The sequence below is a fragment of the Fukomys damarensis genome, unplaced genomic scaffold (assembly GCF_012274545.1).
Source record: "Fukomys damarensis isolate Sample0158 unplaced genomic scaffold, DMR_v1.0_HiC HiC_scaffold_10, whole genome shotgun sequence".
Classification (NCBI taxonomy): Eukaryota; Metazoa; Chordata; class Mammalia; order Rodentia; family Bathyergidae; genus Fukomys; species Fukomys damarensis.
The window spans coordinates 36,374,561-36,391,344 of NW_022900922.1; the positions used below are offsets into that span (position 1 = coordinate 36,374,561).

At 45.3% G+C, this 16,784-nt stretch overlaps 1 protein-coding gene across 1 annotated transcript in view; it reads right to left on the bottom strand.

Moving 5' to 3' along the window:
• Wrnip1 (WRN helicase interacting protein 1) overlaps positions 1–16,784 on the bottom strand; it is a 20,756-nt gene that overhangs the window by 1,902 nt on the left and 2,070 nt on the right. The window contains exons 3-7 of the mRNA XM_033761791.1: positions 16,678–16,782; positions 14,486–14,677; positions 13,229–13,470; positions 4,563–4,792; positions 431–586 (exon numbers count right to left, since the gene is read on the bottom strand). Of these exons, the coding sequence (XP_033617682.1) occupies positions 431–586; positions 4,563–4,792; positions 13,229–13,470; positions 14,486–14,677; positions 16,678–16,782 (925 nt within the window). The remainder of the gene's footprint in view (positions 1–430; positions 587–4,562; positions 4,793–13,228; positions 13,471–14,485; positions 14,678–16,677; positions 16,783–16,784) is intronic.

A 16,784-nucleotide genomic window follows, 5' to 3' on the forward strand; every position in this document is an offset into this window, starting at 1 on the left:
AAAAAAAAAAAAAAAAAAAAAAAACCCAAAAAACAAAAAACAAAAACCCAAGCAAAACATTTATGAAAAACAAAGAAAAGAAAAGCACTTTGGGTCTTTGTCTTTAAACAGTGCCCAGAGTCTTCTGCTTCTGAACCAGGAGCTGGTTGAGGCCTCTGTGCCTGGCTACAAAGCAAACTGAAAATATTTCTTTTATGTCAAGACTGAGCTGCCACTTGTGTTCCCAAGAACATTCCTGAAGAGAAAACAGAAGATGGAGACTATGAAAATGAAGCACAAACACAGCGAGAGCAGAGAGCTGGGCTGCTGCAGGAAGCCTGCTCTCCAAGTCCCACACGGTGCCGCACACGCTGCAGGCAGCATTGGCCACACTCCCTCCACCCCATACCTGCATCGAGGGGGCCGGGTGCGGGGAGCCTCCACCACTCACCGATGTCCTCGCTGGCAAACCTCACCAGCCTCCTGGCCACATAGAGAGGGTCCTCTCCTCCCTCGAGCATGCGCGCCAGCCAGTAGAGGGAGGCATTCTGGTCGGAGCCGCGCATGGCCTTGTGCAGGGCAGAGATGCAGTTGTAGTGCTCCTCCCCTGCACACAGAGAGAGCACCACTTGCTGGGCCGCCCAGCCAGGCCTTCCCACACCAAGAGGCCCAGAGAGCCGAGGTCGGCTTTGAACTGCACCTGCTGGGAGGTGCAGCCTGTGAACATGCCTCAGCAGCGTACACAGTACAACCAGAAAATACAGTGGCTCATGTTTCCAATTTTAAAAACTAGATACAGTGAGACACATAGCCATGATCCCCCTCAAAATCCTTTCTCAACTTCGAACACACTGGTGCATCATTCTTGCCACTTTCTGAAGCAGTTTCAAAGTCTTTTTTCCTGGGTGTCTTCACAAAGTGATCAAAAATATAGTAAATGCTACCGCTGAATGCCATCCAATAAAAAGGCAGGCATGTAAAAACATATCGGCCTGTTCTCATCATCTTATTCACCAGATCTAATACCGTAAAACTTCTGGCTCTTCTTCAAAGTTAGTGATGGTGAAAGGTAAGTGTTTTGAGTGGATTTGGGACAGTGAGGCAGCTGTGAACGTGCAACTAAAGAGGACTCCAGAGCTGCTGCAGAAAGTGGCAAGAATGATGGGCTCAGTGTGTTTAAGAGAGGGAAAGGATTTGGGCAGGATCAATGACAACGTGTTCTTCAATGTAGTAAAATTTTAACATTTCAACATTCACTGTGTTTTCTGGTTACTGCCATGGGGCATCCACCTTGAGTATGTACACAGAGGGGAGGGACAGGGAGGGCGCCTGCACCCTGAAAAGCAGACTGTCCTCTGCCACAGGGCAGGGCATGTGCCAGGGACAGTGGAGGGCGGCCCCACACTCCACTTCTTCCTTGCCTTTGTGGTGTGCTGGAGGAAACAGCAGGGGCCTGGTGGGAATCACCAGGATGGAGGGTCGGGTGGCACGGGCAGCTTTTACAGCCTATTTGTTCCTGAGTATTTCCAGCTGCCTCCCTGACAGCTCAAGCCCATGATCATTTAAACCACAGCCTTGGAGTGGGGGCACCTGAATGGCAGGACTCCAGGGCCTGGGTCACGGACTAACAGCTCTCATCCTAAAAGTCCATACCATTTGGTTTTACCCCATTATTAATTTTTATACTGGATTCACATGACAACAAATCAGTAAAATGGAAAAAACCCATCTAAGGGTAGGAATTATGAATAATCCTCAGGGAATACCAGTGGCATTGGCACACATTTCACAACTTTCTGACCATCGTCTCCTGTAAGTGCAAGGACAGGACACCTCCCGAGGAAGCAGAGGGGTGGCTGCTCCTGTGAGTCCTTCCAGAGACACAGATGCCCTGGGCTCCCCACAAGCCATGTCAACTGTGCCCAGGACCAACTCCTGGGCTGAACACACTGGTCAGATGACACTTGGCCTTCTGCCAGAGATGGGAGCAAGTGATGAGATGCTGGCCTTCTAGAGGGGGAAGACCCCAAATGCTGACGGCAGGGCCTGCAGAGGGTCGGATTTCTGAGGAGACCCAGGCCAGATGGGTGGGGTCAAACTGAGCACCCCAGTGCAGTCCACTGCATCCTGATTGGGAGGCGTCCCTTCTGGTGCTCTGCAGGACTCTGGCCCCTCTCCTATACCCTGGCCTGGATGCCCTGTGCTCTGCTCCTCTGCAGAGCACAGAGGGAATGGAGGGATGGACATCACCTCCCGCCCACCATCTATCAAAGTTACACGCCCTCAACAAAGGTTCCTCATCTCCCAGCTTCCCCTGGCCAATGCGAGGCAACCCCACTGGTACATGGGCCAGAGCACAGGCTCTGGGGCCACACAGCCTGGACTCACACCCACAGCTCAAGCAGCCATGGGCAAGTTCCTGACCCTCCCTATTCCTCAGGTTCTCATCTGTAAAACAGGAGCACCACTGCCACTGACCTCCTAGGGCTGTGTTAAGACAGACCTTGGCACAGAGTAAGCACTACAGAAATGCTGAGCCATGCTACATTCTTATTCTGTGCTCTTTCCCATTTGTGCTTGTCTTACACATTGCTTTATAACTGACAATCTCCCATTTCTACAGAATCCTGATGTCAATGCACAACAAAGAATGTTTAGCACCTCAAAATTTCTTAACCCCGATGCTGAAACATCTGAATAGTCACTAGATTCTACTAGTGGGTAACTATGTGCTAGGTGACATTAAGAGGTACAACAGGAACTCTGGGGGTCGGGATCTTTGTCATTCCAGACATAAACAAAGACCCAAGAGTCTAAGCTAACAGGGTTCCAGGGCAATGCTTCTATGTCTACTTAAGGAACAGCCTGAAAAGAACCCATCTAGAGGATGTGAATGATACGCCATCTGTGGAACCCCTGAGGATAGACAGGCTGTTGTGTTGTCAGGGACAGAGTGAGTACACTGGTATTAGAAGGGTGCACACAGGGCTTCTCGAGGTCTCCAATGTCCCCAGCTCCTCCAGGGTGGGGAATGTGCTAGAGACAAGGTGACTCCCACCAGGCATGGCTCCCCAGGACAGGCCCTTCCATGGCGTGACTCTCAGGGACAAGTCCAGGGTGGGAAGGAAGGTCTTTCTGAGGATGATTTTACCATCTGCTTTGTGAAATGAGGCAAGACCTGATATCTGTAAAATGGGGATGATGTTACTAAGCTATGTCCTAAGATAATTTTGAGAATTTTTAAAAGTCGGTAAATAACCCAATGATTGCTAGCAAATGTCATACTGCATGGACTTAGATGATAATCTGATGAGGTGTGAAAGAACAGTCCAGTCACATGCAGCTTCCTCCAGGACTCTGGCAAGAAGGCAGAAAGATGACTACTGCTGAAACCCAGCACAGGGAGAGGTCAGCACGGGACGGCTGTCACCTCCGAAACAGTTCACTGTTCTTAGCTCCAGTTTTTTTATTTGGTTAAGATGCAAAACAGCACTCTACATCTAGATGTCTCACTTCAGGCTTTTTGGTGTTGACATGACAGGCAAGAGCACAGAACAAGCAGGCCGTGTGAGGGGCCCTGCTGAGAGACACATGTCAGAGTGCAGCTGGGACTGCGTGTCGATGTGTCCATGTGTCCTCAGTCCCCCAGTGCCCAGTGAGGTGAGGGCACTGAGGTCCACGAGCGCAGGCCGCTTCTCCAAGGCTGTGCAGTGAGCTTGTGCACCCAGGAGGGGGCAGCACCTGGGACCAAAGTCCTCTACCTCTTCTCCACCAGACAGGAGGACTCCTGTTGCCAGGTGAATCAAGAGAAAGAGCAAAGCTGTCAGACCCAGGAAGTTCGATTACCAGCTTCCCTTTCTAGCAGGACCTTGGATGGTGTGGAAATTCTCTTCCATTTACTGAAATTTTATGCAGCATTCAGAGCCAGCCACAGAGTCCAGCCTAATCTCAGTGCACTATCTTCATCTGCTACCTCCTCCAAGATGCAAACGTGCTGTGCTCACCATGCTCAATAATGCCAGCTCAGGACTTAAGAAGCAGTAGGGCACCTCCTGTCTGTCAACACCATTCTACATAGCCTTGGGCATACAACATAACTACATTTTCAAAAAAGTTACACAAAACCATCAAGATCCATGTGAATTATTTTTTAGACTAGAAACTAAGGATTTTAACTCTCAAGCAAACTACTAAGCCATTTACTGAAAAAGTCTTCTTGTTACTGCTTGGCTGATGATCACAAAAATTATCCAGTTAGCTAAATGCACGAGTTTACAAAAGCACTTCTACTCTAAAGGGAGCTACCAGGCAGCATGGGCCAAAATCTAATGACACTGTTAGACAAGGCTGGAGCCTATGATTTTTGACCCCAAATTCCTCCTGCCCCTCATCAGAGCAGCTTCTGCCCAGTGCCTTTCTTCAGAAAGTTAACCCTGGGGGCAGGATCCATTCCATTCCCAGTGCACAGGTCCACCTGAGAATATGTGGTGTGTTTTGACCCAGCTGAACCTCAGGTGCCTCGAAATGAGTGTGACTGCCACTCTTACCTCCTCAGTCTCCCGTTCAACACTCCAGCTACTCACCTGCCCGGTCATATAAAATGTGGGATCGCTGGAGGCCTTCCTTCACGTCGTTCTCGGTGATCAGAACCCTGCTCGGGGAATACGTCTGTCCGCTCTTCTTACAGAACATCTTCCTGGAGCTTAGCCTGGCCAGCACTGCCAGCTGAAGTCCGTTCAAGCCAGTGCGGGCATCCCCGTCACTGAGGTAAGCCAGGGTGTCTACTGCTTTGTCCTCTATGAACACGGAGGGCCTGCAACAGAGCCAATGTTAGTCATTTCGCGTTCAGGCTGCAGCGCATCTCGGGGAGCTTAGGCTCCTCAGTGAAGTCACTGGAAAGCAACCTTAGTTCCAAGTGTTTGCCCCTTATTCTGACCTCTATTAGTAATGTAGCCAATTAAGCATCCTGGAGAATAAGAACAGATCTTGTAGGTCAGGGAGTATCACACCAGCTTAGGAGTGTGTAAAGAATGCTGATGTCCTGGAAAGTCACTGTTGACAAGTGTGCTCCCTGGTTCTAGGCTACAGAACAGCGAAAGCTCATTACAAACAGAGCACCTCTATAGCAACAGAAGATGTACTTTAAGGCTACATGTGTCCAGACAACACAGGAATGCTTAAGCCATCTTCCATGCAGGGGAGAGATGACACTGCACCAGAGTATTAGCTCTGAAAGGCTCCATGTCAAATAGTTCAGTCCTCTCCTTTTACAAATCATGAACGAGGGCCCCAGTGTTCCTGGACACAGCAGGACCTAGCACCAGGCCTCAAGATCTTGCCCTGTGCTCCATGGAGGGTACTGATCACGTGACGCTACGCAGCAGCAGAGATCACTATCCTAGAAGCAGATCAGAAGATGCCAGGGCTTGGTGTGGAGATCTTGGGTAAGTCACCTAACCTCTCTCCAAGGTCAGGATTAAAATTTAACATCCTACTTCTAAGTCTGGATCTTCACAAAGAAAGTCTAATTGTGACTATTTTTCAAGTCTGATTAAGCAAAATTTTCTCTTCCCAGGCTCGTCAGGCAAGCTAGGTAATACATTACTTAGAAGGGTCTTATGATTTCCTGGCTGCTGGGCGCACATTTGTGAAGCAAAAAATAATTTATGGTTCACCCATGTCATTATCATCTGGAAATATCTACACTAAAGTAAGTCTGCTAGGACGTTCACATCAGCTACACACAAGCACCAACCAGGCTGGCTGAGGGAAAGTTCTGAGGGGTCCAGCTTGTCTGCTGGGGTTAACCCAGAATTACTTATTGTATGTCTACCTGGGTTCCACCCGAGGCTGCCTGGGGACGACATGAATATAATATTTTGCTCACTGAAAGACTTGTTTCTTACATCTTAAAGGCTGCTTCATCTCCTTCTCCAATTTACCCAAGATGGCTAGGATTTCCAGTTATTCACCGTGGGCCTCACCCCATGTGGACACCTGGCTTCAATGACTTTCTAACAAACCACTGTCCTCAGACTCCTCATGACCGTGGGCCCCCAAGCTCTGGATACAGCCTGGAGACTTGTCCTCCTCCCTTCTGAGCACTACATCCTCTCAGCAGAGACTGTACCAGACTACTCAGCACACACCAGGGCCACCTAAACTGGCACCGCAGAAGGCCAACCAGCCACCTCTTGACCAGAACCTGAACTTTCTGGAAGATAACTTAAATGAAAATGATAGAAGATGTACTATAGATAATGTGAAAAGGAGAGGCCAGCAAGAGGGGACATGGAAGTCCACCACTCACAGAAAGGGCATGCTTACCTGTGTGCAGGTGGGGAGGCAGAGAGAACCAGAGCTGCCTCAGAAGTAATAAAAGCAATGCCTCCTGCCTCCCTGGAAAGCTGGAAGACCACCGAGGGGAGGAAGGGGTAAAGGCAGGAGACCCCTCAGTCCTAAATGGGGAACCACCTTCTACCCAGAACCACAAGGTGCGCTATTCACAATCACCGTCATCTCTCCATCCCCATGGGATATGAGCACCTGTGGCAAGAGTCTGGTTTGTTCTCTCTCCCTAATGCTGGTGCCTGGCAGGTAACAGGCACTTGGTATCTGCACAAAGAATGGACTACCTTCGCTTTCTCACCACCTCGGAGTGAAACATTACTTTTTAAAAATCCTAAGTATAGAAAGCAAAGCCCCTGTCTCCACCACCTAGAGATAACAGCTACCAGGTCATTTGTTGGATTTCCCTCATGATTCAACAAGCCACTTGGCCATTAAACTTGGACCTAAGTTTTTAAACAAATTCGAGATCAGACTGTGTAGTTTCACCTTACTCAGACCTTCAATATTACTTCTAAAATAAATGTATATTAAAATTTTAAAATACTCAAAAGGAGAAATGCTAATCACTTCTACCTTAAAATCAATATTTTGGTATATATATCCCTAGACTAATTCAAAATTAGCATTTTGGTATTATTTATCCTTTTCCCATGAATTTGTCATTTATTTTCCGAGATTTATAAACACTGTACTGTAAAAAAGGCTTTGGAAATCTTATGTATTTTAGGTAGTTATGAAACAGGGCCCTTCCTTGGGTTCTTAAACTTCTAACCAAAGTCTAAGGCTTTCTGTTGCACACAAAAGCCACCATGCTCTCGCTCAGTGTGATCTGCATCCCCTGGGAATGAGCCACATTCCAAGCTTCACACCCAGCACAGGGCAGAGTATTTTTAAAACCAAATGAAGCTGTCAGCAACTCTGTTCTAGTAATAAAACAGGACTGCTAGTGACACCATGGTCGCTGAGGATATTGTAAAATGGAAATTCATAGAACACTGTACAGGAAGCTCTACAGGTTCTACTTCCTACCCAGTATGTCCTAAATCAGCCTACTGAGTTTTGAAGATTCATAAGATGAACTAATATTCTGAGATCTTAGGAAGGGGAATAAATCAAAAACTCATGCCAAGGATAAAGGAAGGGATTTTTGTATTGATATTTACAAAACCCCTCAGCAAACAGTAACTATTATACAAAGATCTTTGAAAAAGTAGTGTTCTAGAGAATTTCACAATTTAAAATGTAAGTATAAACATATAAAATGTTTGTGTTACCTTCCAAAGGTAAAACAATTAAATGAGATGAAATTACCTTGGGGACAGATTGCTAAAAGTCTCATACTAACCTATCAGAGAAATAAGCAACAGGTAGTAAATTATGGAGCTATAATGCAATAAACTAATAGGAGGAAAAACTGTTTAAAACAAATGCTCTGGAGACCAGATTCTAGGTCAACAGGATCCAGATGAAGCAGACAGAGAGCCTAGCTCCTCTCCCTTAGGAGGAAGCGCTGACCCTAGAGGAGGAAATACAGGAAGTTCCCTCCTTTCCCTCTCTCTCCTGGGACCTTAAGTCTGTCTGCACAGTTCTGCCCCCCCAACCCTGGTAGATAATACTGCGATTTGGAGGAGAATCCTAATGAGGTGGCTAGATACTGAAGGTGGAGGAGTGAAAAATGTATGTACCTGTTGTTTCATGGCAGGACAAGAAAACATACAGTACATGGCTTGGTTAAACTCTCCATCACTAAATTACAAACCAGACTGCCCAGTCTTCCTCACTAAGGAAAAGGAACACTACACAGACAGGGTGACCACTGCTGACAGTGGGTCTCAACCAGGGGTATATATCAGGGCAGAGAACCTTCTTCCTCGGGTATAGATGTGGTTTAATTACAGTAAGTTTACTGCCTGCCAGAACTCCAGGGGTAGATGCTGGGCACAGTGCATGGGGTAGTGATGTGCAGGTCTGGTAAGAGGCCCTCCTGCTGCACTGCAGAGGGGATCTGCTGATACTGATCTTCATAAATTAGCTTCCTTACACAGAGACGTGCATGGAGAAAGGTAGAGAGCTTTTCAGCCACTTTCACATTGGCGCCTAGATCCTCCTAGCAACTGATGTCACTCAGCAGTTAACAATAGGCCTATACAACTGGTACTGCATGTTTAGGCTGGGTGATTGCGGGCACCTTACTTGACCTCGTGTCTCAGTTTCCTCATGTAATAAAAAGAAAGCAAAGCTGGACAGAGGATTAAATAAAGCACAAAGACTATTTGGGCAATGCTTGTCATAACACAAATACTCAAATAATAGGTAATGAGAGCTATTTGAATTAGTTGGTAGCAGACTCTAGAACTGCAAATCTTGGAAGAGCCCCAAGCCCTGTTTCCATGGTAACCAGTGAAAGTTAAAAACAAAACTCATTTTCTCCCCAAAGAAAGAACATGTATTTCATAGATGTCATTTTCTTGGTCAAATCTCACAGAACCAACCATGTCTTTCCAAGTTACACTACGCCATATACCTGGGACAGATAGTGAGTGGGTGGAACAGTGACCCCAAAAGATATGAGAGCTTTTTTGGCAATACGGTTTTTGGAGACATAACTAAGGATTTCCCAGTCAGAGCACCAAATGTCCTTTTAAAAGGCAGAAAGAGAAGACACAGAGCTCATGTGAAGATGGAGTGAGGCAGCCACCAGCTATGTAGTCCTGTGGCTGCTCATTCCTTGATTTTGGTCCTGAGTTCCAGTACTTTGTTACAATGTACTTTGTTACAGCAGTTACAGGAAACCAACATGGTCCATGAGAGCTATTTCTGGTGTTTTTATGGCATCATTTTAACACACCTTTTTTTCTTTATGCTCAGATTAGCTAACGTGTCTTAACTGTTTTCTTTATATTAATTCAGCTATCTTAACGTACTTTTGTTATTGTTGCTTTGACATGGGGTCTATGTCGCTCTGGGCTAGCCTTGATCTTGAAATCCTCCTGTCAGCCTCCTGGATGATGGGATTACAGGCTTTGCTGTACTGTATTTCTGTACCCTTTTACCTTGGAAGAAAAAATCACCAAAAACCTATTCTGTACCCACAATTCACTCTGATCAGGACCTTTAGTTCCCATGTTCTACTACCTTTGTATGTAGTGGTAGAAAATGTTATTTGAAGGCAGGCAAACAATGTAAACCTTTAAAAAAAAAGAAAAGATCTGTCTTTTGGGGCCATCTTGTCTGGGCCTTTGTTCTCCAGGTGATGAGAGAAAAACCCAAATCAAAGTGAAGCTTTGCACCCTTGGAAGGGATGGAAGCCATTCAGCTCTTCCGTCCAGCTCCTGGAACCTGGCAGCTACAAGGGCAGTAGGCGACCACGCTTCTTACACCACCTTCTTTTCTGGTCCACAACCAAATGCTTCTCTAGGGTGCTTCTGAATATGCATGTGTCTTGTGACCTGGGGATCTACAACTCTTCAGAGCAGCACGCAGTGCAGGGAAATTAAACCCTGCTTTACTTTCCCACTTTCAGCAGCACAAGCTCATCATACCTTAGACCATGGATTTTTTTCCTTCACTTCTAAAATTAACCCAGCACAGACAGCATGCTTTACTATTTGCATTATGTGACCAAAATGCTTTCAGAGAGCAAGACACTTGGCAGCCATTCATGAGCCATACAGACCGAGTAATCATGGCATAGATAAGCTTGCTGCTTATCCTTCAGAACTCAGCCTGGCTCCCCTCGTGTAGGTGGTGAAATGTTTGCTTTTCTAAATGCCTCTTCTCTCTGCCCACCCAGCCTGTCTGTATATAGTTCAACAAAGCACAGTACTACAAGACGATCTGATCAGGCTGTACTACCTCTAGTCACAGGATTGTGCTTTTCAACACCCAGTCAATGCCTAGCATATGCAGGACTTCAGTTTCTACTAAATAAACATGGGAGGCACATTTTTTAAAGAGGAAGACTCATGCTGGGGGTGTTGCTCCATGGTAGAGTGTACTTGTTTGCATGTACAAGACCCCGTCCAATCCCCAGAACCAAACCAAACACTTGTATCCAGCTGTAATGGGAACTATTTGAGTACACTGTGAGAACTTACAACTCCTCAAGTACAACTAGGAATGGCCTAAGTGGCCTCAAGTAAAGTTGAGATCAGTGCCCCTGCTCACCACCTGACACACACAGCCTTCCACAACCTAGGATTTCTCTGTGCATGTTCTAGCTGCCATCCAGGGAACCTAGACATGACGGGAAGACACAGAGGCACATTCACAGCTTCCCCAATAGAGAAAGTAACTGTTGGGGATGAGGGTCTTCGCTTCCAAATGGACTAGTGTAACCAGATCTGGTCATGTGCACAAGGACGATCTTGGGCACACAGCTGATGCCAGTCAATAGGGATCTGAAAGTAAAATTTCACCTACCATAACCGAAAGGCAACACAATCCACCCTAAGCATCCATGGCAAGTGGGGTGGCAGGTATTTTCTCCAGAAATTCATTTACAATGTAAGTTTTTCTGTGGTCTATGACATCTCTCACCTTATCTTCTTGCCAATTGCTAACAAGTAGACCAATTAATGGATTTAAGCCTAATATTCTTTCCTTTCACTCTGCTTGCTGCTAATGAAAAGGGCAACAGTATTAAAGAAAAAGACTCTTTTTCTGGGTAATTATCCCTTATGTTAGACTACACTAAAAGTAATAATAATAATAATAATTAAGCTACTTCTCTTGTATTGAAAGCTGGATATATTCATTCACTATTTACCAAGCACATAACATATGCTAGGCCTGACACTGGGGATAAAAATAAGGCAGGCAAGCTCAGAGCTCTCTGAGGAAGGTGGGAACATAAGAAAGCAAAGGAGAATGAAAGTCTAGGAGCAATTCCAAATGAGGGATGGTGGGAAAACTGTACAGACAGATGGAGGTTTTCTCTGATTCAGAATCACTGAATGCTTTTTGTATCTCTCAGTTTCAATAACTGAAGGAAGATGAAATCTTCCCTTTCACTGTATCCTCAGACTTGCGAGTGCTTGCTAATCACTCATTTAAAAACTTTAAAATGCAGAAATGCTTTTTATAAGGATGAGATCCATATTCTACTGACTTTCTCATTTCACAGCAGTGAGTAGGGAGGGGGAAATGCTGAAGGTATGTAACTCAATCCCATGAAATGATATGAGAAAAAACAAAAATTACCCTGGATAAATGAAAGGCACAATATAAAGTTATAGGTAGACTGTAAGAAGCAGTACTCAGAAAACAGAAAAATTTTTTCTTCTTTCAATTTGTCTTTACCACGTGCTGATACAAGTCTATGATGAAAACTTTATTAGAGTTAACCCTCAGTACCTATGGGTTCCAAATCCTCAAATTCAACCGTGGCTTGAGAACACTGTATTGTACTACAGACCCTTTCCTACTTGTCATTATCCCTTAAACACTATGGAATGACCACTACTGACATCTTGTTTACATCGCATTAGGTACTGTAAGTAATCTAGAGGTATGGACAAAGCTCAGTGGTCCAGCCTGACATGAGCAAGGTTTTGGGTTCCACCTATAACACTGCAAAATTTGAAAAAAATAAGTCTAAAGATAACGTAAAAGATGCATATAGGTTATAGTACATACTGCATCTTTATATCCAGGAGTTAAGCACTGTGGTACCTTTGAGGGGGTCCCCTACAGGTACTGAGGGATGGCCGTACTGGGTGCCGTGCCTTGGAGGAGCCCCCCAAACCCTTACTGGGTCTCCCAAGCACAGGCACACCTGACTGATACCAGCAGCTTCCAGACTTCATTTCCAGCACAGTTCTAATGGCCATCCCATCACAACTGTGCTCTATGATGAAGCAATCTCCTTCTGCCCAGGGGTCCACTGCCACATGTTCCAAGGCTTTCATGAGACATGGCAGCATTCTTCCTACATGTGGGATGGGAACAAATGGGAGAGGCCAGACAGAGAGACTGCTGAAACCTAAGCCCTGAGCCTACAACTATGCCTTCTACTTTAATCCCCGAAGAAAAGTGGCTCCAAAAGTTGGCCTCAGGGCAGGCGAGAGCAGCTGTGTTGTCCACAGCATGAGGAGGAGGGCAGTAGCCTCATCTCCAAACAGATTATGTTCTACTGCATATTTCAGCCAACACATGAACAAATGGCTTGGGAAGAATGTGTTCTAATATAAAAAAGGAAAACCTCTGACCCAGGAAATTAAGCTGACTATCCATGAAATACACACCTGTGCATCAGTGAACACGCATGGTGCTCATGCTATGGAAACTGGTCATCAAAAGGAAGGAGACAACCCGACATGCCATTTCAATAAATATTCCTTTACTTTCAGGGAACTGAGCTTGGTCTCTTGGGGGTGAAACAAAGTTTAAATAATGGTATGGTTACAGTTAAATTTTTCTTACTGCTTTAAAAGAATAATAAACTGCAGTGGAAAATGAAATATGAATCTATATAAATCTCCGTAAGTTGTTAAGCCTAGGAAGCACACACCTATTTGTTCCATCCAATGGGGGACACATAAACTTTTAAAATAATCAGTAAGATTTCCCACAGTCTCCTAAGCTTTAAAAACTGCGAGCTAGGAGAAGCACCCTGAACACAAAAGACAACAGCCAAGAACTAAAACTACAGAGACCATTAAAGCTTAATGAATTAGTTATACCTATTACCAGGTAAGAAAACCCCCATCTTACTAGAAAGGCAGTGTTTGCAAAGGTAACTGAGCACTTCCTTCCTGCTTCAGCATTTCAATCAGGGCAGATCAGCATTTCTCCTGGTCCTGCCCCTCTCTGGCTTGAGGCCCAGCACCTTCTGGTTCCCTGCCAGGAGGTTCTCAAGCCAGTGTGTGTGCCTGAACTCTGCACACTGTCCACTTACTCAGAGCTGCTGTTGCTGCTGTGGCTCAGAGGGTCAGAAGGACGGCTGGAGTCTAGGACATGGATTCCCAGGGAGTTGATCGCACGCATTAGAATAGTCACCATCGCCTCTACGGGAAGCTTCTCTAAAACAATCACTCGACAGCGGCTCAGAAGAGCTGCGTTGACCTGGAAGGAAGGGTTTTCAGTGGTCGCCCCAATCAGGGTGAGCGTCCCACACTCCACGTGAGGAAGGAAAGTGTCCTAATCATGGGAGGAAACAGAAGAAAGCGATTCCTGTCAACGGCCACCTGCAGCCCCATGTAAGTTGGTACCCATTCCTTCATCTTTCCTTATCTCTACCTTTGGAGTATATTCACCCAATGTGGACACAACATTTGGAAGAGCTCTAAGTGTAAAACACAGCTGCTAGAGTGCTAGTGTCTCAGCCAGACCTCTTGCTGGTAATAGCTCTGAGGAGAATTCTTAGTTTTAATATAAATGACTCCTTTACTTAGAAAAGTATCTTCTACCCAAAGCTGAACTGACACACAGCTTACACATAACAGCTTTACTTACAGAAGTGAAAGAAAATACAAAAATGTCAGTATTTCCAAAACCCTCTTCCACTGCAAATATTCAATCATGTTGTTATTCTTTCTACAAACCTGGTAAATCTAAAACCACCAGATGCTGTCTAATGCAGAAATATGAAAGTGAGTCAATGGTCCCAGGTGAAATCTACAATGCCAACATTAGGCAGAATGCTACCTGGTTTATTTCTGAAAGCTATTAAAATAAACAGTAATGTCTACATCATTGAATTGTTCACTTTCATGAGCATGAAGGCACAGAAAATAGACCCTAATTTTGAAAATATGGGAGAAATTTAAAAAGCTAAAATAATGATCTTAAAATCAAATTTAACTATTCACAATGACTGAATATTTTACATTAAAATTTTCTAAATCTTGGAAACTTAATCCAAACCTGTTCTTTTATATGGAACAATTAGAGCTATACCAAGCATTTCATTTATTACAGAGACCATTTTCCTGTCACAAACAAGAAACAAAACAAAACAAAAAAACCAGAAAGTGTTGGGGAGAGGTCTGGAAGGAGATAGGCTAAAAAAGCCCATGCTTCTTTGTATGGTAGTCAAAGCTGCTAACCCTAACAGTCCCTAGGACTTCTAATGCTTTATACTTTTCAAAGTGATCTCAGATACTTTATATTTTGATACATAAAGACCAAAAGACAGAAAAGGAAGTTAATATACCTGCTGGGATTTATTGAACCGATGAATCTCATCAATAAAAAGGATGGTTTTCCTTTTGAAAAAGCTCTTTTCATTCTGAGCTTGTTTTATGACATCTCGCACATCATTTGTCTTGGCATTTGTTGCAGACAATGTAACAAACCTTATGCTGTGTTTCTTGCTGTTGTTGGCTATGATGTGAGCCAAGGTAGTCTAAAAAAGAAAACACACAGGCACTTTCAAAAGCTGACCGGAAAGCTTCCCACTGGCAGGCTTGGTACAAGCAGCATCAGCAACCTGAATTCTGAAGGCGGCTTTGAGGTTGAGATATGAGCTGAAATGCTAGTGTCTTTTCAAATGTTAAAAGAGAAACACAGTCCAAACATATATATGAAGAAAAGAAGCTAACTCTTAGGCTGTGACCTTTTCTCTTCTATCCCTAACTCCTTTTGATTTCTTTCTTGGGGACTCTTTAAGATTTTTGGAATCCCAATGAAGAGTGGTTGTCTTGATTTAGCAGTCTAAGTGACAGCTGTGATCTCCCACCAAAGACAAAAGAAAATTCTCCTCCAGCTAACAAAGTCCTGCAGCTGAAGGACCTGGGTACGGAACTGAGCCTGGAACCACAGCCAGAATGGGCAGCTCAGCTAACAGCTAAGAAGAGGAGTGAATGACAACTATCTCTTGTTGGAGCTGACTGCCAAACACTCAAAATGTCCACTCTGGAAGGACAGGAGCAAGTTCACTTCATTGTTAGCACTTAGTGGAAAGCAAAGGACAAGTCCAAGGAAAGGACTGTTCATCCAGTGCCTACATTTAATGAGTGCTTGATGCTGTTAAATCATTATTAGCCTCACGGTAGTAAAAACAGGAATTAAGAAAAATGGAAGAGTGCTTACTGAGAGGCAAATCTGCTCCTAAATGACAAAGTGGCATTTTATTTTAAGTGCATAGCACCACTAGACACTATCACTGCTTCTTTATCCAGCCCCAGCATGCTTGCCTTTTGGGATCTGTCTCTCGCGTCATAAGGCTGGCAGCAGATCACCGCCACATCATGAGCAGCCTGGCCCAGTAAACCTCATGTGTTCGGTCCTCTAGGACCCCTCACTCCCTACAAACCTTGTCTTGCAGTCTGGGACATAAACAGCAGCTTACTGTTCTCCTGATTTTACATAAACACCTCACATTTCCCTAGAATGCTACTGCTCACCCCGCCAAATGGGGTAGCAACTAAGCATGCAGGGACAGACATCAACTCTTCCATGGTCATACACTGTTATCTGGGAACCGGGGAGAGCTCAGGGGTAGGGTGAGTGCCCTGGGTTCAATCCCCAACACGTGTGCAATATTTGGAACACATTTGACTTATGCCTGGCAGGAGATGAAAGCACTACAAACAAGAAAGCACGGAAAGCAAGAAGCATTCCAGGAACTGAGGAGAACTGTGGTTAAGTTGTGAGAGAGGGAGAGAGAAATTATGAACGCCTCTGTGTATGGGAATCTGAACCTCAAAGCTAGAGCTCTTTATACCCTGACCTCAAATTCTGTCACTCACAGGTGCTCTTTCTCCTCCCTTAACCTGCAAACAGAGGAACATCCTACTGCTAGTACCTCTTGGCCTTCTTTTTCAAGAGTACTTTTTCCTCATTTTTTTCTCAAGTGTTCTTCCAATGATACGCTCTCTAGACCCCCAGTACCCTAAGTGCCCCTGCACACCTGTGCCAGTCCCTGATACAGGTATTAGCATTGCTGCTGCTCTACCACACAAAATATGAGAAAAGTTATGAGAAAGCTTGATGAAACTGGCTTGCAGAAGGAAGAGTTTTCTTTTCTGAAATCAGTGTTAAACCAACTAGTGCGTAAGCAAGGAAGCACAACAGAAATAAGGATTTAATTACTCTCTCAGAGATGAACCTTTACACATACAAACGGAATATACCATCCACCTTGACAACTTATGAAGCACGTTTCCCTGAGCAGTGGGTCAGTAAAAATCAGGCCGAGGTGGGGCAGGGCACAGAGGGAGCACGAATGTGAGTCCGCACACATCTTCGGATAAAGCCTGCGAATCCAGACACCACCTTCAGAGGCTGCAGGTGTGTCTTAGGAACCCGGCGGGCGTGAGGGGTGACCTTCCCACGCCACACCGACTCCGCTCACGCGCGGAGGGGCGCTTCGGCTCGGTGACAGGCAGGCGGGGCCGCACTCACCTTGCCGCAGCCCGGCGGTCCCCACAGGATGAGCGAGGGGATCTCGTTGGTCTCCAGCAGCGAGCGCAGAAGCGTCTCCTGCCCCACGGCCCTGCTCTGCCCGATGT